Source organism: Pristis pectinata, chromosome 14 (assembly GCF_009764475.1).
Source record: "Pristis pectinata isolate sPriPec2 chromosome 14, sPriPec2.1.pri, whole genome shotgun sequence".
Taxonomy (NCBI): Eukaryota; Metazoa; Chordata; class Chondrichthyes; order Rhinopristiformes; family Pristidae; genus Pristis; species Pristis pectinata.
Window position 1 is genome coordinate 36909792 of NC_067418.1, and position 25825 is coordinate 36935616.

At 39.0% G+C, this 25825-nt stretch overlaps 1 protein-coding gene across 1 annotated transcript in view; it reads left to right on the forward strand.

The window, feature by feature from the left end:
• Positions 1 to 25825, forward strand: part of LOC127577987 (sodium/hydrogen exchanger 10-like) — a 160533-nt gene that overhangs the window by 108988 nt on the left and 25720 nt on the right. Inside the window, exons 15-17 of the mRNA XM_052029694.1 lie at positions 9627 to 9806; positions 11578 to 11727; positions 19394 to 19445. Of these exons, the coding sequence (XP_051885654.1) occupies positions 9627 to 9806; positions 11578 to 11727; positions 19394 to 19445 (382 nt within the window). The remainder of the gene's footprint in view (positions 1 to 9626; positions 9807 to 11577; positions 11728 to 19393; positions 19446 to 25825) is intronic.

Sequence of the window (25825 nt, forward strand, 5' to 3'; positions counted from 1 at the left end):
AGGCAAGTCCCTTCCCCTTCCATAGCAAATAAATAAAATTCATTTCCCGCAGTATTGTCCCTTTAGGGCTGGAACTGTGCTAAAAATTAATGCATAGTTGGGTCAGCGGATACACAGATAGGGGACTAGGCATCATGAACTGAACATTAACAAGAGAAAGGAAGTGTTGAGTATTAACATCCTTAAATCATTTACAATTAAATAAGTTCTGATGAAACATTAATGACTTGAAACAATTACTCTTTTTCTCCCTCAACTGAACTGGTCAGCTATTAGCATCATGACCTGACCATAAATGACAGAGATTCTGACCAGGTTCACTGAGAATCATGCCGTAGAAGCCTGGAAAATATCACCAGTGCTATGTGACCTGCTGAATATCTTCAACGTTTTCTGCCTTAACTTCAGATTTCCAACTTCTGAAGTTTTTTTGCATTATGATTGTCAACCTGCACCAATGTAAGTAGGTGTAGCATGGGTGAGGTTTGGGGGAGGGGGAGTGGTATTTGAAGGTGTTTAAATCTCATATTTAGGAGTGATCCAATTTCCAGTTAACATTTCCTTCAATTTCTGTTCTTCAAAGTGTCACATTGAAATCAAGGAAATTTGTCCATTACCTCTGTATGCATGAGTGAGTTCTATCCATTCTGTAATTTTGTCGATGACTGCATGCGTGATGAAGTCTGTGAATTTCAAACCTTGGGTCTCGTGAATCTAATCCCTGAGAATGTTTAAGGTTCTAATCCAAGGCCTACGTAAAGCATGGAGACACAAGAGAAGGCAGATGCTGGAACCTGGACTAAAGCATGGTGCATACTCTTCCCTGGCACTGCCTATTGTGCAATCAGTGGAGAACAAATGAAATCCTCTTCCAGGATTGCTGTGGTTTAGTGACAAAGTGCCCTTTAGGATTGGAACCTTGATGTCAATTAGTGCATGAACTGCTATTACCTGACCATAAATGACAGAGATTCTGACCAGTTTCACTGAGACTCCTGCTGTAGAAGCCTGGAAAATATCACCAATGCTAATTGTGCAAAATCCTCTAAATTCATTGCAAAGATAAATGAACCCAGACTAACATCCCCAGTATTGAGGCCCTTGTTGCCCTCAGTTGGCTATGTTGGGCTGGCCATATTTCACACATGACTGAAATCAGATTCTTGAAACAGATATTCTCAGCTCTGTCATGAAAGGAGATTATCAGGCAGACAGAGAAAAATATTAAAGAATATGCTCAAAGTTTCATTGAAGAAATGCAACATTGCACTGGTTCCTAGAAATCCCTGGCCCATGCCTGTTCAAAGAGAAGGATCATTCAAGTTAGTATTGAGAACCTAGAAGCCGCATATTGAAAGCCTTGCATTTGTGGCAGAAGGAAAGCTCCACCTCACAAACTACTCACCCACCTGTCCTGACAGCTAATTCCTGCCCCATCCAGGAAAGAGTCTGCGGCTTCCTCAATAGCCACCTCAGAACTCAGCAAACTGAATGGAAGCAAGTCATCCTTGATTCTGAGGAATTGCTTCATAGGGAGATGACAGACCAATTGCCAAAGCAGTTGCTGCACATTCCATGACAGACTAAAATGAAGGTAGCTATTTTTCTGTGCATAGGTCCCAATGATGGATTTGTTCACAGACCTTGCATTGTATTTGGCATGGAAATAAATAGCATGCATAAATAATTTATAAGATGGACCATATATTGGGTTTGGCATGGACGTAATTGATACATATACAGGATCTGAGTAAGACAGAAATATTTGTGATCAGACTTGGTAAGCCAGCAGAGGCCTGATATTGTTTTATATAAGTGAGGTGCATGCATACTTGCCTAAACAAGCAATCATGTTTATTTTCTTATCTAAATATATCTTTCATTATAAGAACAAAGCTTTCAAAGGTAAAAGAAGGAAATTAGTAAACACATGGGAGGAAAAACTCAGTATTCACATTGCCTTGAACTTATTAACAGTACATACAATTTAACTCTCTGTCCTGTCCTCTAATCCTGACAGCTCAGGCCTGTCCCACTGTCACCCACAAGTTCAAACTAGCCATTCTGTCCCTGCTTATCACCCTCCAGCCATTGTCTTCACCCTCCTCTCCCTCCATTGGCCTCTTTTTTGTTTGTCTACTTCTATTTATCACCCACCTGCCTCTGCCTCCCAACTCCACAGCCCTCCCCCACCTGGGTCTTTCCGCCCATCAACCTTCAGCCCTCCTCCGTCCACCTATCACCGACTGACCCCTCTCACCCCACCCCCTCTCCTCTTTATACCTTGCTTTGTCCTGATGAAGGGTCTCCACCCAAAGTGTCGACAATTCCTTTTCCCACCACAGATTCTACTTGACCCACTGAGTTCCTTCAGCAGTTTGTTTTATGGCACTAAAATATGGAGCGGGGTCTCACCATTAGGCTGTACCAGCTCAACCAGGGGTTAAGCTGCTGTGCCATTAGCATCAACTTTTTACACATGAGTGTGCTCACACACCTCATCTGACAAGTTATCTCTGATGAATCCTCAGCAGGGATGTAGAGTCAGCAATTTTGATTATGGATACTGACCACTTGTTTTACCACGGAAGATGACAAAATGATATATGAATTGGAGGTAACTTTGAAGGCAGATAATCCACTCCTGATGGCAGGTTCTCTTTCAAATTGCATATCATCCTGATTTGGAAATATATCGCCGTCCTTCTTTGTTGCTGAGTCTAAATCTTGGAACTTCATACCCCAGTAGCAGTAGAGGAGTACATTTACTGGAAGGCTTACAGTGGTTCAAGAAAGTGGCTCATCACCACTTTTCCAAGGACAATCAGGGATGGACAATAAATGCAGGCCTTGCTTGAATTCAATGCTTTTGTTGGCGGTGGGAGTGGTTGCAACCTTGGGAGTTGCTGTCGAAGAAACTTTGGTAAGTCACTGCAGTTCACAATGTAGTCGTTTGAGTCCATGGTGTAGAGATTAGATGTTTGAGGTCATGGATGGCAGGCCAATCATGCTGGATTGTATTGTGCTTCATGAGTTTACTGAGAGCTGCACCCAACCAGACGCACAGAGAGCATGTCATCACACCCCTGACTTGTGCTATGTATGTGATGGAAAGACTTAGGGGAGTCTGGAGCGAGTCACCAACAAAAGAACATCCTGCCTTGAATGTACTTTGTCTTCATTATGACATAGGATCTGTCAGGTTCATAATCGTGATCTTGGAGACCAATACGTTCAGTCCCATTCTTTGAACTTTCCCAATTAAACTGGCAAATTATTTTCCCTATTCACTGCTCATTTGAAACCTCTGATTAATTCTGCTTTCATCACCTTTACAAACAAATCAATATAACCTTGTTCATTAAAAAAAATCTTCCTCCTTTTATTCCCTCCTGTGTCCTTTGGTCCATTACTTTGAAAATAAATTGCGTGATCCCCGGAACTTTGATTGTAGGAGGAATTCACTGATAGAAATGCTACTGGTTATGTTGTTGCCTTGAATTTGGTGCTAATGCACATCAGCCCAAGTCTCAATGTTGTCCTGTCTTGCTGCAAGTAGGAGATTCATTATCTGAGAAGTTGTGAATGAAATTTAACATTATGATGGAGGAAGGTTTATTAATGAGGATGCTGAAAGAGCTTAGGCCTTGGTTGTTGCTCCTGCAGCCCTGCTTTGGGAAATGAAAGGATTGGTCTGCAACAACCAAATATACCTCCTTCTCACCTTGAAATTGAGCAGTTTGTGTGTGGTTGAATGAAGATTTTAGTGAGGTCTTGAGATGAATGATAGTTGCTCGTCAAGGCAATGTTACAGGACTAAACATTGTTGTACTGGCTTAAGTTGGAGCTCTTTGTTTTTTCTCTTCCTCAATCTCTCTGTGTTCTTGTTCACTTTTTTTCATTCATTTTTGGATGCTGACATCAATGCCAGAAAATGATTGCTAATCTCTAATTTCCCTTGACAGAGTACAGAACATAGAACAGTGCAGCCCACCATGTTTGTGCAGACCATGATGCCAATCTAACTAATCCCATTTGCCTGCACATGGTCCATTTCCCCCTATTTCCTGCCTGTTCATGTGTCTGTCTAAATGCCTCTTAATCTGCTTCTGCCACTTCCCCTGGCAGCATGTTCCATGAACCTATCACTCTGTGTGTAAAAATAAAACTTTAGTCATGCATATCCGTTAAACTTGCCCCCTGTCACCTTAAACTTTTGCCCATTCATATATGACATTTCCACTCTGGGCGAAAAAATCTCTATCTACACAATCTCACATCTTTCTTTTTGAAAAGTATGAGGTAAAAAAACAAAGGGTGTCTGCCACCTATAGATGTATGAAATCCCATATCAGGACTTGAAAAGGATTAATCCCTGATACCCTGGTAATATATGTCCTCAGCATCACTAATAACAGTTTGATTGGCTTTTAATCTTAGTGTTCCTTGTGGAGTCTTACTGTGTGGAAAAATTGCTTCCACGTTTCCTCACTTTACAATATTGGATCTAAATCACTCTGAGGTTGTGAAGGAAATTGAAAATAGGTGATCCCTGCGTTACAGCAGTTTGGTGTTACGTACCAGCAACAATAGAAACACAATGAGCCATGTATAACTGTTAGTAACTACTTTATTAATAACTACTTGTGATAATAAGAGAAGTAAAAAGGTTAGATATTCAACATTAACCCCAAAACTAATAAACTGAAAATGTGTGTGTGGCAAATTCCCAAACCCCAAGTCTAGGAATAGTTCTCAAAGTTCAGTTCAGCAAGTCATAAGGTGAAACATGAGCAAAGGCTTTTTTCAAAACCACTGTTGACTGAAGAGAAAATGTAGAGAGAAATTACGAAATCCACATGTTCCACAATGCAACCCATACGACACATCAATCGCTGATAATCTCCACTGCTTTGTTCTGAAGTATCTGCCACCCCAAAGGCATTCGATACGTGGCCGCCCACAGAAATACCTGTTTTCCATTACAGGTTAACAACAAAGTGGACTCCACTTGATTGCTCCAAAAATCCATACATGGATTGTAATGACAGACGTAGTTATTGTTCTTCATCCATTGATACAGAGACCAGCAGTCAGTGTCTCTCTCTCTCTCTCTCTCTCTCTCTCTCTTTAACTCACTCTTCGACTCACTGAGCAAAACAGCACATTGTTTTAGTCTTGCTGTCTTGATAACACCACACACACTACTACTTTACTGTCCAGGTGCCTTAAAGGGACATTCACCAAATAGCAACCTGGCTCGTAACATTGGGTAATGAAAATTCGTCCTTATCGAATTCACAAATCACTATCAAAAAATCTGGGATACAGATAAAAATTTGCTCTTATGAAATTTATGTGAAAAATATAAATTGTTTTTTCAACACTTTTCTTGAAGCAAGCACTGCTGACGTGGCTTTGTGTTATGGAAAACTGCGATACAGACTGTTTTCTAGGAACGCAGTCCCCATCCCCATAATGTTAGGGTTGCTGGTAATGCAACTCGATCTTGAACTTATATATTCTATATAGTGATGGTGTTCCCACAGTTGACTGGTAGGGAGCTCTAGGGTTTCATTCCTGTGAAAATGAAAACATGGAGAAATTTATTTTCTCTGAACGTGAGGGAACTTTGGAATCCTCTACCCTGGTGAGCTGGGGAGGCTTAGTCATTGTGCTCCTTCAAAATAGATTGATAAATGTCTGCATTAAGGATATGGGTTTAGTATTAGAAAAAGCACTGAGGTAGAAGATCAGTCAGAGTACAGGAAGGAGGTGGAGAGCCTAGTGATATGGTGTCATGACAACAACCTTTCCCTCAATGTCAGCAAAACAAAAGACTGGTCATTGACTTCAGGAAGGGGGGTAGTGCACATGCTTCTGTCTACATCAATGGTGCTGAGGTCGAGAGGGTTGAGAGCTTCAAGTTCTTAGGAGTGAACATCACCAATAGCCTGTCCTGGTCCAATCACATAGACACCACGGCCAAGAAAGCTCACCAGCGCCTCTACTTCCTCAGGAGGCTAAAGAAATTTGGCACATCCCCTTTGACTCTCACCAATTTTTATTGATGAACCATAAAAATCATCTTATCCAGATACATCATGCCTTGGTATGGCAGCGGCTCTGCTCGTGACCACAAGAAACTGTAGAGGGTTGTTGACGCAGCTAAGCACATCACGGAAACCAGCCTCCCCTCTGTGGACTCTGTCTACACTTCTCACTGCCTCAGTAAAGCAGCCAACATAATCAAAGACCCCACCCATCCCGGACATTCTCTCTTCTCCCCTCTCCCATTGGGCAGAAGATACAAACGCCTGAAAGCACATACCACCAGGCTCAAGGACAGCCTCTATCCTGCTGTATTAAGACCATTGAACAGTTCCCTTGTATGTTAAGATGGACTCTTGACCTCAGAATCTACCTTGTCATGACCTTGCACCTATTGTTTACCTGCACTGCACTTTCTCTTTAACTGTAACACTTTATTCTGCTTTCTGTTATTGTTTTACCTTGTAGTGCCTCAATGCACTGTGTAGTGAATTGATCTGTATGCCAGACAAGTTTTTCACTGTACCTCAGTCCATGTGACAATAATAAACGAAGTTACCAATTTAATTTACCAATTTACCTTATTGCCTGCCTGCACTGCACTTTCTCTGTAACTGTAACACTATATTCTGCATTCTGTTATTGTTTTCCCGTGTACTACCTTGATGTACTGATGTGATGAAATGATCTGTATGGACAGCATGCAAAACAAGTTTTTCACTGTACCTCGGTACATGTGACAATAGTAAACCAATTTACTATGATCAATGACTGGCAGAGCAGGCTCAAAGAGCTGGGTGTCTATTCCTGCTCCTATTTCTTAGGTTCTAATGGTTATGTTCTCACCACCATAAGAATTCCATAGCTACTGCATCATAAGTTTGTACAAGTTCTATACAAGTTAGAAAGGCTCCTTTAGCAGCAGTTCACAACCTGCAACCTCCACAGTTTAGGACAAAAAAGTACCTTAATTCTTCCCTAACTAGCACACCACTGTCACTTGTCCTGTGTATGGTTCAATCAAAACTTTACTGGGATTTTGAGATAAACAATATCAGACCAATGTTACAAGACCTGAACAGTGTTGTTTTGGGAGCTCCTTGCTTTTTCTTTTCCTCAGTCTCTCTATGTTCCTATCCAATTTATTGTATTCATTCTTTGGGTGCTAGCTTCAAGTGAAGATATTTCTCCATATCTCATTGTAAGCTGCCTAATCCTTATTCTCAAACTGTGCCTCCTGGTCCTAGAGTCCTCAGGGGAAACATCCTCCCTGCATCCAGCTTTGTCAAGCCCTTTAAGAATTTTGCAAGTTTTGATGAGATCTCCTCTTGTTCTTTTAAACACTAGAGAACATAGCTCCAGTCTGCTCAGTTTTTCCTCATGTAGCAAACCTGCAATACCTGGCACCAGTCTAGTGAATCTTTTGCTGTGTTCCCTTTGTGGCAAGTGCAGCCTTTCCTAGGTAAGCTGACCAAAACTGTAGACAATATTCACCATGTCCCTATACAATTGCAATAGACTTCTGTAATCAAACATTTTCACAATCGAGGCTAACACACCATTTGCTCTCCTAATCACATGCTGCACCTCTGTGTTGGCCTTCAGCGACTTATGTACAAACGCACCTAGGTTCTTTTGAACACCAACCCTACCTAATCTCTCAGCATTTAACTAATAATACTCTTTTCTGTTACTTGCATCAGTGTGGATGATCTTAGATTTTTCCATAGTAGATTCCATCTGCTATGTTCTCACCCACTCACCCAGCTTGTCCATTTCCCCTTGAAGCCTCTTTACATCCACCTCCATACTTGCAGACTCACCTAGTTTGGCATCATCAGCAAACATTAAAATATGACATTTGTCACCAAATTGTGAGACTTTGCAAGTAACTCAGCTGCATCATACAGGTAGCGTTTATGGGGAGAAAAACAAAGTGAATGTTTCAAGTCAACAACCTGTCATCAGAACTGGATGTCAGAACTGGGAACATTTTAATCAAATACCTTAAATTTTTTTCATGATGTAGGCCTCAACCAATGCCTTCTGATTCAGATGCACTCCTTTTAGCTTCTTGTGAATTACCCTTGTTACAATGAGAACATTATTTCAAAATTTAGGCACTTCTGTATCATTTCAGATGATTTCTATGTTTTATATGATGACTTTCTGGCAGCATTGGTGCACAGAATGTCAAAAGGGTCTAAACTTGACTGTAAAAAAAAACAGCTCCAAACTCTGAGGAACTCATTAGGGGATAGTATTAAGACAAATAGAACATTTGGGACTACTTATTAACTGCCATTTTCTGTTTGTGTCATGGTTCTTCAAACACCATTTCCAATGGTGGCAAACTCTCCATCCAGAAAGTATTCTGAAATGGCTCTTGTTTGTGTGGAAAGGAGGGACAAATCGCTATACTTTCCCCGGAAGTGTCTTCTTGAGGATAATTAAAATAAATAGTTTATTTACTGCATAGGGTTGACAGTGACATTGTTGATTGACTTATAATAGTATGAGCAGGTTAACTATTCAAAATCTTTGATATTGCTTTTTCTTTCATTTTCAATGAAAAATGTTAATTTTTTTAATATTACATCTCCTGACCCAGAAATTTATCTTCAACTTTAATGACAGGATAACAGGTCATTTGGTTGAAGGATCGCTGCAACAAGATTTAGTGGCACCTGAGGCAAAAGACAAGTGGGCAATACTGTTTGTCTGTTATAAATGGGCGTGCAGATGAAAATATGGTATATCAGGAAGAGGATTGGGTCCAGAGAGTCAGTTGCAAAGAGGGCTGGTGGCAATAGACCTGATTGGAGTCGGATAAAGGCATCCCAGAGATTATGGACTTTTCTGGATGTAGTTTGAAAATCCGGGCCAGCAGGGGGATCTGGAAATCCAGGCCAAGGCATATGTAGGGTAGGTTGTGTCCAGTGATTGGGGCCTTTGGGAGTAGGGGATTGGGGACATGTGGAAGGATCTGAAAATTGGGTGGGGGGGGGAGTAGGGTGGTGATTGGTAATTGGGCCAGGGAGATTGCCCAGAAATCACGGCCTGGATTAGTGATGCCTATTAATAGTGCCCTGGCTCAAGACTATGGGGAGTTAAATGTGATATCATGACCTTGGTTGATAGAAGGTAGGCTTGGGTGGCAAAATCACACTCATTATAAGAATCATTGGGAGATTGGGGGGTGGGGGCTAAGGCTGGCGCAATAAAGTGGAGGTAAGTGGGAGGCCCAAAAGAATGACCGAATTAAAGCAGATGTACCTTTATCAGTTTCTTAAAGCCAGGCTGTGTCCTATTCCAGGACACATCCTTCAGATAACATTACTGCTGAATAGGATTGCAGTGAATATGTAGTTGTTCTGGGAGTTCCTTGCAGATGGGTGCCACTAATATGTAACTTACTTCCCCTGGTACCATTGCAAAGGAGACATCATTCAGTGTGTCATTGATGCAGAAATTGCATCATCAGATTCATGACCAGAAGTGCCCAGTTCTGAAGTGATTCTCACGCAAATATATTGCAGACGTCTATATAATAATAAGTATTGTATGTATTTCAGATTCTTGCTGTGCGTAAAGTCTATATCTTTGATCACTGGAACCAATTTGACCTATTCATCATCACATTAGCAGCAGCTGATATTATAATTGATCACCTCTTTGATCGCAGTGAGCACAAGGTCCGTACAGTTCGAATTTTCAGATTGATACGCCTTGCCAGGGTTCTTCGGCTTTTGAAGGTGAGTTCCATTGTAAAGGTAGATCTTAGGTTTTGCAAGATTAGATACTGCAGTTAGGGAAATGCAGGCTATGTATGTCAAAGGAAGATGATGCAGATTTTGCATTTCATATTTGATACTTTGGAGCATTTATATATAAGGTAAAATGCTTTTTGTTGTTTAATTAGGTTAACATAAGAAACTATGTTTGAGAACATCATTCTGGACTGGCATTTATGAAAGTACCAATGATTTTGTTTTATCTATGGCCTAAAGCTTAATTCTGTTGTCCAATAACTTTTACTGCTCTAAAGACTGACAGCACGTTTGGGGAAAATGCCCAATGATTGATTAAAAAGATGCAGGTTAGAAGCTGTAATTGTAGGGGACTTATCTGTAAATAATACATATTAACTTGGTGCATAAACAGATGACACAGCTTGTAATAAGAATCAGGTAACCCTGCAACAAAATTAGAACTGCAATCAGTCGTGGTTGTTTTGCATTAAAAAAAACACAATTTATATTCTTTTCTGGTTTGTAAGACTGCATTTCAGGCCAAACTCTGATTTGTTGAAGTGTCTAATAGATTCTCAACTTGCTTATTTTGAGATTTCTGTGAATACTTTGAGGTGGGGACATTAGCGCAGGCTACCTAATGAGATGCGTAAATAGTTCCTTTATAGGTATAGCATATTTGCATAGAATTACAGCAAACATACTTTACAAAAACTGGTCATTTGGCCGAACTAGATCAAGCCAGTGTTTTTGTTCTATTTGACTCTTCAAATCCGGTATAAATCTCTCTTTTCTTGTGGATTTACCCAGCTTCAAATTAAATGTTTATAGTGCAGTTTTCTCAGCCACTATCTGTACTTATCTTCACTGTTCTCTGAATTCACAGTTATCAAGTTTTTCATGGTATCTCAGTATATGTGATGATAATATTCCAATTCCAGTATTTCTTGATGATCATTGGTGGATTCTAGTTTTTCCCTTCCATACGTGAAAAGTTTATTTGTGTTTGTTTATGAGGTGAAGCATTTACCAGTCTGATCATCAATATGATAATTCCTAACTCAGATAAGAGCCTCAACTGTACCATTAGGCTGAGTAGCGGAAATCCAGAAACATGAAACATGTTGTTCTTGCTTCCCCATCCACCCGTGAATCACCACTACTTTGCCCCCCTGCAAAATGGAATTTGAGAGTCTTTAACATTTGCTTGCTCCTGGTTAAGGTGCCGACAAATGAATAGGATTTAAAGACTGAGACATTAACTGAAAACCCCATTTCAACATGCAGGGAGATAAATGGACTGTCTGTGAATTATGGGCACTAACCTAGTTGTTTAGTGAGGTGCAGAAACTCTTTCTGGTTGGGTTGTCAAAAATGTTGTATCAAATCAGGAGAATTCAGGATTTTACTTGTTTCTATCAACTTTAGTCGTTTTTAAATATTTCCATGTGTCAAATTGTTAAATTCCTTGACAGATTTGACAGAAGCCGAATCATTTCCCCTAGCTTTACCTTCTGTCAGAGATGTCCTAAGCTGCCCGAGGCCTTGTCACCATCCAGGTCTCACCACACTTCACTGTACACTTGCAGGATCCAGAGAATTCTGCCTACATATTTGTATCAAGCAGGTATGGGCATTGGGAAAGAAAAGTAAGCAATTCCAGGTGGCCATCCAGTTATTCCTCAAATAATAGAGCTATAATGCCCTGGACAGCAAAATCCATTTCATTAGTCCAACAACCCATTAATCCTGCAAAACGTTTGTTATTTTTCAGATTATGTTACCAACCTTCATACATCTTCTCAACAAACAGATTAACAAACAACTGTGCTTTGGATATGACATTGGAAAAGGATATGTTGTAGGAGAAGAGGATGTTGCTCATCTTATTGATCACATTTCAGACCAAAAAGTGATCTCTCAGGTAATGCAATAGGGAAAAGATTGTTTGAATATGCGACTACTTATACATGGTTGGATAGAATAATAATCAGAATGAAGTTGTCTTTCACAATTTCAACCTGTTTGATCTATTATCCTGCACAACCAAGATTTCCTGAATAAGCAGTACTGCAGTATTGGAAGATTAAGTGAGGAAGTTAAATTGACAGACACTGAGAATGTTGAGGTTATTTTGATTTCAGAAATCAAAATGAAGCCAAGATCTGGACTTCAGGTTGTAGTATTATCATGACCACTGTTAAAGGATTGATAGGCGCTGAGAACATCAAGGTTGATTTGTATTTTAAATCGGGAAGAAAGTGAAGGCAAGGATAAAATGCTGCAGATGCTAGAAATCTGGAATAAAACAGAAAGTGCTGGAAATATTCAGCAGAGGTGGCATTGTTGGAAGAGAAAAAGAATTAATATTTCAGATTGATGACTTTTATCAGAACTGGGTAAAGTTAAAAATTAAACATATTAAAAGTTACAGATAAAGAAGGAAGTAGCTGTGGAGAAAATAGGATGGGGACCAGGACAGAGTGAGTGACACTGGTAGCAATGGTGTTCCCAGCTGAAAGAGGAGGGTTAAAGTTACTAAATAACAAATTGTGCATTTTGAGGGGGTGTAAATAAGATAATGAAATTTGAAGTACCAGAAGCAGAGAGATTAAAGCGATCTGCATATGAGATACAAGAGTGTAAATTATTTGAAATTGTTGACTTTTGTATCGAGTCCTGGAGGCTGTAAGGTACTGAATCAGGATATGAGGTACTGTTCCTTGAGCTTGCACTGCTTGGCTGGAATATTGTTTGAGATGAAAGATGTAGAGGTCACTATGGAAATTTTAACAATGATATCTTCCACACCGTTGCTCTTAATATGTTCTCATTTTACCTCAGCCATGATCTCCTCTGCATCATTGTTGGCAAGACTCTCGGTCACATCTGTTCCACCTCCCACCCAGAACAAGGACCCCTTTATCATCAGCTTCCACCCCCTTCATCCCCACATTTAGTGGATCATCTCTGTAGTTTCCAGAACTTCCACTGTTATGTCATTACAAAACACATTTTCTGCTGCCCCCTTCACCGTTCTGATGCTGACTGGCCTGATGAGTATTTCTTGTATTTTTGGCTTTTATTCATGGAAGAGCAGGACCTATTGTTCAGATTATAAAGAATGATAGAGAATTTGGGATAATTCTGGAATGCTGACATAGTAATTCAAGATTACACTTTTAGAGGCTTTTGTTTATCTGAGGAAAGAAAGTAAAGGGCTCCCCATTCTCTTCTCCCACCAGATGTGTAGAAATACAGGAACAGGATTGAACCTTGAGCCTGATTTGACATTCTATGAGATCTTGTCTTGGCTTGAAAAAAACCTCTCAATATTAGACTTAAAATTATTAATTTAACTAGAATCTATTTTTTCAGGAGAGCTTTTTCTACTCTATTTGAATAAATGTATCCTACCTTTTTACAAAATGGTCCAGTTATGGCCACTAAGCAAGATCCATCACCAATGTAAGATGTTTCTCTCTCTGAACTCATTTCATAATTGTAATATCCTCAATAATGGCATCACTTAACCTTCTTTCATGGAGTACAAGCCTAGCTTAAGTTTTCTCTCATGGTAATTTATCTGTTGGAGTCCTTGGTCACATTCATCTGCACTTCTTCCAACACTTTTTAACAAGACATTTGCTTTTAAATTTTAATCCCCCAGTTCCAAAGGCTAATCATTTAGATTTTTCTTTTGTCTATTACATTTTTGTGATTTACGTACAGGAATCTTCCCAAAATCTCGTTGGATTTCTACTATTTCTAATTTTGACACAGAAAACAAACAAATATCTCTATTCAAAGTGGATGACTTCACACTTGTTTGCACTGAAAGTCATCTGCTAGTTTTACTCAATTAATCCATCAATGTGTTACTAATTTTATACCCCTGGTGACATTCTACAGAGTGGGAACAATTTTTGGACAAGAAGTTGAACTATGTAGCATCTTTTTGGGGTAATAGGATTGTTCTTGGAGTTGCAAAATGGTGTTTGTAGTGATCATTGCAAAGCTTGTGATGTAATGTTTATCTTAGTAGAGATGTTCATGAATGTATGTTGACCATTTTGTTTGACTTCTGTTGAAAAGGCATTTCATGATGTAAGTTAGTGTGCAATGCTGATTTGACACCAGATCAGCAATTACTAACAAAGTGGTTCATGGTGACTTCTTTAGACTTGCTATTTTTCTAATGTTTTCCATGCTTTTCATATTGTTCAAGTTTTAAAAGTTGACAGGGAGTGATGTGGCAGGTGCTGAAGCTGGCATAAAGCCCTTGGATAAACAATTGTTCCCAGACGTGCAATCAGTAGTAGGCCTTTCATTGATGGCATCCAGGCCTTTTGGTTTGCTGTATTGCTAACTGGCAAACAATTGATACGGTTAAAATCTTGCCTTTTTGAACCTACCAATGAGCAACAAGCCCTGGTTTTTGGTTCTGGATTTGTTTGTGGCATCAAGAAGTGACACCTAATCTTTTGGTTGTTTAGCAGCAAATACAGCTTGGTCTTTGGCACAGTAAGTTTTATCTAGTATGCATTTGTTGACGATGGCAGTTTCTTCTGCATTAAAGATGTCAGTGGGGTTAAACTCTTGAGTAAATTCTTGAATGCACTTATGCCAGTTGTGCAAATTTGAAATGTCTGCACAAATTTGCACAAATCTTTTCCACACTACTTTGCACTTTAAACTGTGAAAAGAAACCATTGTTGGAACTAAAATTGTCAACATCCATTTTCTTTGCAAAACTTTCAGCTCACTCCACAAAATCTTTTTTGTGAAAGCTATCCTTGGGTCAGCTTTGACTGTGTCATTATGCAGGTCCACCCCAGGTAACAACAGGGTTCTGTTCCTGAGAACTCTTTGTAAACCAAGCAGTTTGCAAGTTGGAAATGCGGCCATCCGGAAATGTATTTAAACAAAAACATAAGTCAACCAACATGTTGTTAAACCAGGGTATTTAACTCAATCATTCAGATGTTTCTGCAAGATGCAATGATGTTGCCGTGAACTGAATCTCCACATGGTAGAAGATGCCTGCAGCCCTGCAGCAGCCAGCAAATCCATCCCGCTGGTCTCCAAAATGCATGTTTGTATGTATGGGCTGTACATGATTCAGACATTCGTAACGTGGGGAAGACCTGTACCAAGCAAAGAGCACCTTCTCTAATTCCAGATTTTTTTGTTATGTTAATACACACAAAATGCTGGGGGAACTCAGCAAGTCAGGCAGCATCTATGGAGGGAAATAAACAGTCAATGATTCGATTGAGACCCTTCATCAGGATTTCTTGTTATGTCATACTACTTTGGTATTTTTGCTCTCATTTTTAAAAAATGTTTATCTTGATATTCAATGTAACGTGTTTGACACTGGTATTTCTTTAGGTGTTCTTCTTTCATTAAGTGTTTTCAATGCCTTGTACTTGGTTTCCAGTTCTTGAAAGTTAAGGGTTTTTTTTGCCATGTTTTCTCATGATTTTCATAAGTAGTCATACCTATTCAATACGTTAAGTGAATCTTGTTATGACTACTGCAACAGCTGTAACTGAAACATGCGCTTCCTAACCTCACTGAATTTTGCAAAGCATTAAATGACTAAATGTGTGGGTTATTTCAAATAGAAGATATTCAGTGAAAATAAATATTGCTTGTCAACTTATCAGGGTATCCTTTGTGACATCAAGATAGCAAGGTGCAAGTTATAAAGGCAAATAGAGGAATGAATCATTGTGTAGTCAATAAAGGCAGTATGTTGAAATAAGTAAAGAGCACTTTACCTTTCCCACAAGCTTTTATTTCTTTCCTTAGTTCGCTCTACATTTGTGTTGCTGCCAGCCACAAGGCGCCTGTAAACCAGCCAGTGTTTTTAGTCCTATGTTATTTTTTTTATCTGTACCAGATGGGCAATACGGGCTCTCAGATTCCCCATCATGTCTGCAGAGAACATATCCAACCACCAGCCTTGTATCTCTGACATAACATCCCCTTTTTACTTTCCCCCAGTTTACTTGAATAGTGATGTGATTGGTTATCCATCTTGTCTACAGGCTCTGCTAATATCCTTAAAGGCAGGATATAGCTCAAATCTGTTGCTACTTGCAGCTCTGTCAGCAGCGGTTTAAACGTATGAGCTTAAGCAGATTTTTTGTGACAGAAGCTTGATGTTGTACATCAACAAGCTCACCTTCCATTTTGAGTGCCTGCTAGATATTCTCAGGTTCTGCTGAGGGATTAAGAGGAGCTGCGGTATAAGTGAATGAGCAGGATCACTAGAATACTAATCTTTGCGTTATTACCTGACCTCTGTGTTATTTGACATAAGGTGAGGTCAAGCAGATTTAAGATTCAAATATGTGCTTTAATGGATGGTAAACAAAGGGGTTTCAATTTAGAGGGCACTGATACCGGTACTGGGAAAAGAAGGAACTGTTCCTTTGAGATAATTTTCACTTGAATCATGCTGGGAAGAAATTTCCTGTAAATTGAGTAACTAAGGCTGAGGAGAGCACTTAAAATTAACTAACAGGCGAAGGTTCAGATAAGGGGGAAAGTTTGAGAGTTAAAGAGAAAGGACAAGGTGTCATGCAGTGTAGCAATATGGTTAATGATAAACAGAGTCTTACAGGATTGGGCAGGGTGTATTATAGAAAGAGTACAGTGCTTATGGGGGAAATGGTTAAAAAGTCAGAATTGGAGATTGTTTATCTGAATTCATGAAACATTTAATGAGATGGGTAAGTTGATGAGAAAAATGGAAATGGATCAGTTTGATGTAAAACCTGTCACAGGGACACAGTTGCCAGGTGACCATGACTGGGACTAGAATTCCAGGGTTCTTGACATATTAGAAAGATAGAAAAGATGGTGGAGTAGTTTTGAGAATAAAGGATGACATGAGGACAGTAATGCAAAAGAACATTGGCTCAGAAAAATAGGAAGTAGAATCAGTTTGATTGGAGATAAGAAATTACAAATGACTTTGGTGGGAGTAGTTAGTAGGATCTTGGATACAAAGGTAATGCAATAATTATAGGTAATGGGGAAATCAAATTGGCAAAGGGAATCTCAAGGATAAGACAGTTGTCTTAAACAATTCATTGTGAATCTAGTCAGAGAGCAGACTATTTTAGATCTGGCATGTGTTATGAGGCAGGATTAATTAGTGCTTATAATACAAGGGATTTTCTGGAGAAGAGTAATTCTTGACATGATAGGAATTTCATATTCAGTTAGATGAGGCAGTTAGAAAGGAATGAAGGGAAAGTTGATTGAAATGAATTTGGAAATTATATTTAAAAGTATGGTGGTGGATAAGCAGTGGCAAGCAAAGAAGTACTTCATAATTCTCACACCATTGAGGAATAAAGACTTTACAGGATAGGGACTCTATCTGTGCCAAACTAAAGAAATTAAGCCTGCTATTAGATGCAAAGAAAAGGCTTAAAATGATGGAAAGAATAATGCTTTGTTCTTGATGGTGTTGGGTCATGTTGAAGCTGCACTTATCAAGGCAAGTAAAGAGTATTCTATCAGAAATACTGGTCTGCCCAGTGTTTGGTGGGAAAGATTTTTGAGTTGAGATACAAGTTGCCTGCCACAGAACTCCCAGCTTCTAACCTGTCCTTGAACTAAAGTGTTTTTGTAGCAGTAGTTTTATGATTAATGATAGCATGATTTTAATGATGAGGGATTCAACAATGATAATATCTTTCTTGTCATTGTCTGATACTTGAGTGGCATGATTGTAACTTTCTACAATTTTGCCCAAGCCTGGATATTGGCCAGATCTTGCTACATGTGAGCATAGACTATTTCATTATGTGAAGAGTTGTGAATAGAACTGTGCATTGTACAATGAGCAGACAATACCCCTTTGTCTGACCTTAGAGTGGAGGAATAGTCATTGATGAAGCAGCTGGATGTGGTTAGGTTCGTCACTGTTTTGGGGAACCTCTGCATTAATATCCTGGAACTGTGACTATTTGTCTCCCATAGCCAAGGCCATCCTTGTGCTAGCTAAGAACCAGCTGTTGCAGAGTTCTAAACCTATTCCCACTGGTTTCTGTTTTGCTGTCACATATAGTCAAATGTTGATTTGATGTTAAGGACAGTCACTTTGACTCCATCCCTGGAATTCGGTTCCTTTGACCATGTTTGGACCTAGACAACAATGTGTTCAGAAATGGAATGGTTATGGTAGAGCCCAAACTGGGCATAGGTTGCCAGGTTATTGTTTATTTAATTCTCTCTCTGCTACTGATTAAAAATAGATTGATGGTGTGGTAATTGATTGATGTAGATGACATATCTGGCTCTTTACCAAGATCATCAGATAGACGTCAAATTTTATTGTTGTACTGGAGCAGATTGCATCCTGGAGCATTGTGGCTGAAATGTGGTTAAAGGCCATTGCTTTTGCTAAATCACAGGTAAACCATCTTTTTATCAAATGGAATAAATCAAATTAGATTCTGTAATTGTGGAGAGACAAAATGGCTAAGATGGATCATCCATTTGACTGACTGAAGATGGTGCTCTACCAAAGAGGGCTGTGAAGGTTCATTCATTGAGTACATTTAAGACCGAGATCAGTAGATGTTTAGATATTAGGGAAATCAAGGGATAAGGGGTTAGTACAGGAAAATGGTACCAAGGTAAGAGATTGGCCATGATTTTATTGTTTGGTGGAACAGGCACAAGGGACTGACTGGCCTTCACCTACTTCTCTTCCTTATTTTCTTTTACTTAAATAGCCCATATAGTATAAGGAGCAGTATTCTGAAGTTTAAAACAGAAGACAATTGTCATTTGTCTTTATTCTGAAGACAATAAAACCTGACAATTTAGTAAATTGTGAGGAGGGTGGTAAGAAACCTCAGGAGGTTGGAGGCAGATTGGTGAAATAGGCTGATTAATTGTAGAAATAAGTTATTGTGAGCAGGTATGAAGTGTTGCAGTATGAACAAACCAACTTGGAGACGCACTTTAATCATAACAGTGTGATTTTTGAGGTGGGTGTAAGTTCTTAAGGGTCTTGGGGGTGTAAGTACAGTAATGCACATATGAAATGTACAAGAAGATTCTAAGGGAACTTTAAAAATGTTATTCGGGATGTATTTAAAGAGACCAATTTGTAGGGTTATGGGGAAAGACTGGTTCTAATGCAATATCAGGCAGTTCCTTCAAAGAGCAGGCAAATGCATGATGGGCCAAATATCCTCCCCCTTTGTTGTAATGTCAAAACCTTTCAGAGCTTGAGCTATTTTAGCCGGGATGTCAGAACCAAGGTTGCAGTAATCATGGACCTCTGGGCTCAGGAGGGAGAAAATCAGACTGTTTCCACTGAAGTGATGTTTGCTGAAAAATGCATTTATATGAACATGCATTGAGGATAGGATCAGATTTATCTTCATGATCTTCATCAAGAATCACTAATAAAGGATGGTAACTTGGGTAATATATCAAAGAGCTGAAAGTGTTTATGGAATCACACTTCAGAGTTCCTGTTTTTTCAAGAGAAAATTGAAAAAATAATTGTCACCAATTCTAACATACTAAATGAAAAATGTGTTTTTTTTAAGCAACTGAGAAATATTGTGCAGAGAAATCATCAAGACGCAATAAAAGAATTGGGTGAGTAAGAAGTCTTCAGATTCCATGTATAAGAGGTACAAGATGTAGAGTTAGATTAACGGATGCAGATATTCAGTAAAACAGCAAGTCAAATTAGAAACTGGCAATGAAACAATAATTTGATAATTCAGGAAATAGGTTAATTTAACAGATTTAAAGAACATAAGATAAAATAAGATAAGATTTCTTTATTAGTCACATGTACATTGAAACACACAGCGAAATGCATTCCCAACCTGTTATTCTATATATATAGAATATCGTATACGAGGTCAAAATTTAACCCAGACAAATTCTGATTTATCTTCCTGTATCTTGTGTTCAAAATTTATCATTAGATTATTTGTAACTACCTTTGGCTCAGTCACTTGTCTAATTTGTTCCACATAGGAATAATCTTCCTTTCTCTATCTTGTCTAGCAAACAGAGGAATGGCTACAAAACTGAGCTGTGTAACATTGTTTTATTTCAGTGCTTGCCAATTTGCTTCCAATTTCTAACACTGCTTGTGATATTTGGAACATTCATTAGCAAAGTTCCACATGTGTCATTCACATATGCAGATAAGATAATGACAGATAATGGTATCAGATTGGATGTGATGTGAAGTGATGCTACCTTGATGATCCTGCTAATGGCATGTGGATTTTGAATGCAAAAAAGTCCATCCAATTGTGGTGTTTAAAGGGATCCTTAATTACTTGAAAATTTGCTGGTGATTGTTGAATTAGTTGTGCACATATGCTTGATTTGCACAGTCGAATCCTGTTGTTCAGAAATCAGGAGGAGCATTGGTGGATTATAGGGACAGTTTTACAATTCTATATTTCTTCAATTCACTTGCATCTGGAGATAAGGTTCTTCAGCTTAAAAGGAAGAAGGCAGAGCAGGGCAACGTGTCAGGAGATGGAGAAGGGAGTCAGGGGGGTTGGGGATGGGAAGGATGCTGAGCAGAAGGTCAATAACAAAATGTTCTTTTTTGTGAGAACATTTCCTTAATTAACTTGGAGTAAAAAGCAAACTACTGGAGGAACTCAGTGGGTCAAGCAGCATCTGGAGTTGGGAGGGGGGAAATGATTTGTCGAAATTGTGGGTCAACACCTTGTGTCAGGACAGAGTAGAGAGGGAAAATAGCCAGTATGGAGGCGAGGGACGGGCAGTGGTTGAGACTGGTGGGGTGATAGGTGGACTGAGGAGGGGTGAGGGGCAGAAGGTCCAGAAAAGGGAGAGAATTGTCAGAAATGGTCCAAGTGAATTTGAGAGCAGGGTGGAAGTTGGTAGTGAAGTGCAGGAAGCAACACCGATGCAGTCATTGATGACTGATAACGGAGAAAGAGTTAGGAAGTGGTACCAGACAAGATTTGGAACAAGGACAGTTCTACTTAGCCAATGAAAAGACAGTTGGCTGTGTATTACAGTCCTTATTTATCAGATTCCAACACTTGTCGCTTTGTGTCCCAGTTTATCACTCTCGAGCCTCTGTCTCCCAATGCCACACCTCCTCCTCCGTATGTGGCTCTTTCTGCTTGTCATCCCTTACATTTAAAATATACTGTACTTTTGTCAGGTTTGTCAGTGCACTAAACATCTTGATAGCATATTCACAGAACTGAACCAGCTATATGAGGTTATTAAACTTTTTGCAGCACTATGTCCTTCTTCGGGTTTTATGCCTTGGTCAGCATGGTAGAGAGGAGAGGATCTCTCTCCTCTCTGCCATGCTGACCAAGGCATGCAGAACTGTATCTGAAAATCAGTATGCACTCTCCCCGTGTGCTGTTATGGCATCCACAAAGCTTCTTTAACCAGTAGAATGACTTTCACCACTGGTAGCAGATGCAGTCTTTCCTGTTATAGGGATGGCTTCACTCCATGCTGCTTTGTTTACCATTTGCCAACTGCTTGTGAAATTTGGCCCCTGGATGCACACTCAGTATGAAATTAATGTGCCTTCTGTCCTAAGTCAAAAAGCTTAAATTAATAGTGCTTTGCAGACATAGTACACTATTTCTAGTGCTGGGCGCTTCTTCCCACTCTGTTTTGAATTTACTATATTGGTTGAGATTATAATATGTGTGAAGTTCATTAAGTAATTCATTATTGGGCAGAGGATAATTATATCTTTTAATGGGAATGTCAGGTGGGGTAGGGGGTAATTTTTTTCAATATTTAAATTAATTTTTTAAAAAGTATACTGAAGGAGCATAGAAATTCCTTTTCTCTTGCCAAGATTTTATCTTGGTTCATGCAGGTGCAAAATGCAAAGTTGAAAACCATTAAAATACTAGGTTACTACAAACTCAGAATAACTGCTTAATTCCTATTCTTAAAAATTCCAGATACAACAGCAAATAAACTGAATGATCTCAGGTTATATTTACTTGGAGCATTTAGTGTTTTAACGTTAAAGGGACAAGTCACTTAAGTATACGTTCAGTTTATTAGTAAAATAAAACATAAAATAATGGTTCACATAGAATCTTCCCAATCCAGACTTAGCAGGTGTGAACATGTAAGTAAAATTTCACTGTGCTTCTAAATCATATAGGTATCCACTAAAACTATTGACTTTAATAGATTTTTTTAAATGACTGTGGCATTCAAAGTCAAATCTGTAAAAATATTCAATGATGTAAATAATTAATACATTTTGTGGATTAAAATAAACTTACTAAAAACAGTCCAAATTTCTTGCATTAAAGTAAAATAATGAAAAGTAATCACATATCTTCCCCATTTTGCAGGCTGAGAATCTCAGCTTAAAGAATGGGGTCTCCCATTCCCAGGCTTTGCATCAGAGAGACTATTTCCCCAGTGTAGTGGCAGCTGTCACTCAGCAAGATTAAAGTAGATCTGCTTACTGTCCAGGATTTCAGTGCAAATGGCTGAACAATGTTGCTTCCAAAGGTTACTGTAAACTAGAGTATCATCCAGTTTATCATAGGCAATTTTATGAGAGCTTTTCTAGTAGTGAAAGATTACATAATTGAAACATAGATGTCTTGGTCCAGATGTCACAGTTAGTCTGGAAGCTGAAAAATTTTCAATTATTGTGTGCTCCTGAGCTAATCTTAAATTGTAAAGGAGATTCCTATTTGCAAATGGTACTAACAAAATGACAAACCTGTTTAAATGTGGGGCAATGTGGTGCTTAATAACCAGATGAGCCAGACTTTACACCATTTGCAACTAATGTGCTGCACTTTGCATCTGGGTCCTCTTATGACCTACCAGAGCTGTCTTAGGTGTCCTCCAGTTACCATCAGCAGGCTTGCATAACTCCCTCTGTATCCACTTGAAAAGGCCATCACAGTAGAACTGGATAAAAGTACATGTAGGACATGCATAACGAGTGCTTTTTTTAATTTGATAATTTGTTAGAATTAAGGAGCCATACAGCACAGAAACGGACCTTACAGCCTACCATGTCCATGCTTAAGATTGTACTTGTCTATACTCGTACCATTTACCTGCATTTGGTCTGTAGCCTCCTATACAGTGGTGATTCAAGTGCTTGTCTGGATGTCTCAACAAAGTGAGGAGGAGTCACCAAGAGTGCTACCAAACAGCATTAACTCAAGCAATAATCTGTTCACTGATGCCCATTTTGGGTTTTGCCAGGACCAGATCTCATTACAACTTTGGTGCAAACATGGACCAAGAAGAGCTGAATCCCTGACGTGAGTTGAGAGTGAATACTCCTGACATCAAGGTAGCATTTGACTGAGTGAGGCATTGAACGGCCATGGTAAATGTGAAATCAGTGCCTTCATGGAGAAAAGACTACAATGATTGAAGTCATACCTTGCACAAAGAAAGATTTTTCCTTAGGGCAGTGTCCTAGACCTTGCCCAGAGGAACAATCTTCAGCTGCTTCAGCGATGACATTCCAAAATGTATTACTGGCTGTTGCTGTGTATATTCTTTGCATCAGAAGGTTAGAAGTGGGGATGTTTGCTGAGAATTGCACAATGGTCAATTTTAATGGAGTTTTTCAGCAAATGAGGCAGTCAATGCCTGCATGCAGGAAGACCTAGTCAGTGTTTACGCATGGGCAGGTAAATGTCAATTAACATTTGCTCCACAAAAATGCCAGACGCTGATCATCTTCAACAAAAGAAGGTCTATCTTTGATGTTCAATTGTTGAATCCCCCACCATCAACATCCTAGTGGGGGAAAATCCATTAACTAAAATGTCAACTGGACTAGCCATAAAAATCCCATGGCTACAAGAGCAGATCAGACACTGGGTATCCTGCATGAATGATTCATCTCTTGACCCCCAAAGTCGTTTTGCCATCTACAGTGCACACATCAGGAGCTTGATGGAGTAATATCCATTTTCCTGGATGAGCACAGCTCCAACTCTCAAGTTGCTGAAGACGATCCAGGACAAAGCAGTATGCATGATTGGCACTTCATCAACTATGCTAAATTTTAAATGCCTACATCGGCAGCACAAAGAGGTTGCTGTGTTTAGCACCGACAAAACCCACAACATTTACTAACCAAAGTTCTTCTGACAGCACCTCCTAAGCCTATGGCCTGTATCGCCAAGATGGACTTGAGCAGCAGGTGCATAGAAACAACACCACCTGCACATTCTCCTCTAAAGCTGCATACTATTCTGATTTCAAACTATATCACTGGCTGTTGCTGTGTACATTCCTGGAACTTCCTTCCCAACAACACTGTCAGAATACCTTCACCAGAAGGACTGCAGTGGTTAAAGAAGGTGGCTCATCACACTCCTAGTGGTGCCATACTTTGAAAAAGAAATACCTGAAAAGTCACTAAAAAGCAGTGCAAACAAACAAAAAGCAAACAAGAGACCTAAAAGAATGTTGGCAGTTTTAACTCAAGAATGTCAGAAAATAAAAGGACAAAGTCATGCTTCAATCATACAGAACCTTGGTCAGATCCATTCTGAACTTCCACATTCAGCTGTGGCTTAGTCCTTGGTCCTTCAATGGGGTGTAGCACAAGTAAACCAGAATTGTACCAAGGCATAAGAAATTATGTTGGGTGGATACTTACAGGATGAGTCTTATTCTTGTGTTTAGAGTGTTAAGGAGGATTTAATTGATGTGGTTAAATGTTAAAGCTATATTAAAAATAGATATCCTTTCATCCTCCTTGAAGATAAACAATGCCAGAGGAGGGGAAGGTTGCAAATATTAACTGCACTGCTTAAAAAAGACATGAGGGATAAAACTGACAGATAAAGCTAGTCAACCTTAAGTTATTTGGGGCAAACTTTTGGAGATGTTAATCCAAGACAAAGTTAATTAATAATGAGAAAAAAATGGATCAGTAAATGAAAGTCGATGTAGACTTGCCAAAAAAAGGATTAAGTTTTTTTCATGAACTAAAAGGACTTGATGAGAGTGTGATAGTTGAAATATTTATGGACTCTCAAATAGTGTTTCACAAAGTGCCAAATAGTCTTGTTAGAAAAAGCAAAACTCATGGAATTAAAAATTGAATAGGGGACTGCATCCAATGCAAGGGACAGAAAGTAGAGAATAATGGTGAGCAGTTGTTTTTCAGTTTTCTAGGAAGTATACAATAGTGTTCTTTGGTGGAGAATATTAGAACTACTGTTCTTCTTGACCTCTATTAATGATTTTGTACAAGACAAAAGTTCAAGATTTGCTGATGTGCAGCTCAGAAAAATAGTTAACAGTGTGATAATGGATTTCAAGGGAATATAGCAGACAGGTGGAATAGACAGACTGGTAGATGAAGTTTAACATTGAGAGGTACAAAGTGATAATCTTTGGTTGGAAGGACTAATGAAATAAATTATACAATCTTAAAGAGAACAGATGTTGGAAAGTTTATGCACAGAAATATTTGAAGTGGCAGAGTAAATTGAGAAAAGTGTAATAAAGAAAATATGTGATTATGAGATGCTTGGCATTTTTAACAAAAAAATTTAATTGAGGTGGTTAAATGTTAAAGCTATATTAAAAAGTAGATATCCTTTCATCGAAGATAAATAATGCCAGAGGAGTGGAGGGTTGCAAATATTAACCACACTGCTTAAAAAGGACATGAGGGATAAAACTGACAGATAAAGCTAGTCAACCTTAAGTTATTTGGGGAGAAACTTCTGGAGATGTTAATCCAAGACAAAGTTAATTAATAATGAGAAAAAAATGGATCAGTAAATGAAAGTCGATGTAGATTGCTGAAATTTATAGAGCACTGCTTAGACATCAGGTGGAATGTTGTACTTTATAGAACACTGCTGAGACATCAGATGAATGTTGTACACTTTAAAAAGATGTCAAGACCCTGGAGATAGTGTGCAAGACATTTACTGGGATGGTATCAGGGACTTCAGTTATTGGACTGGAGAAGTTGGGGTTGTTCT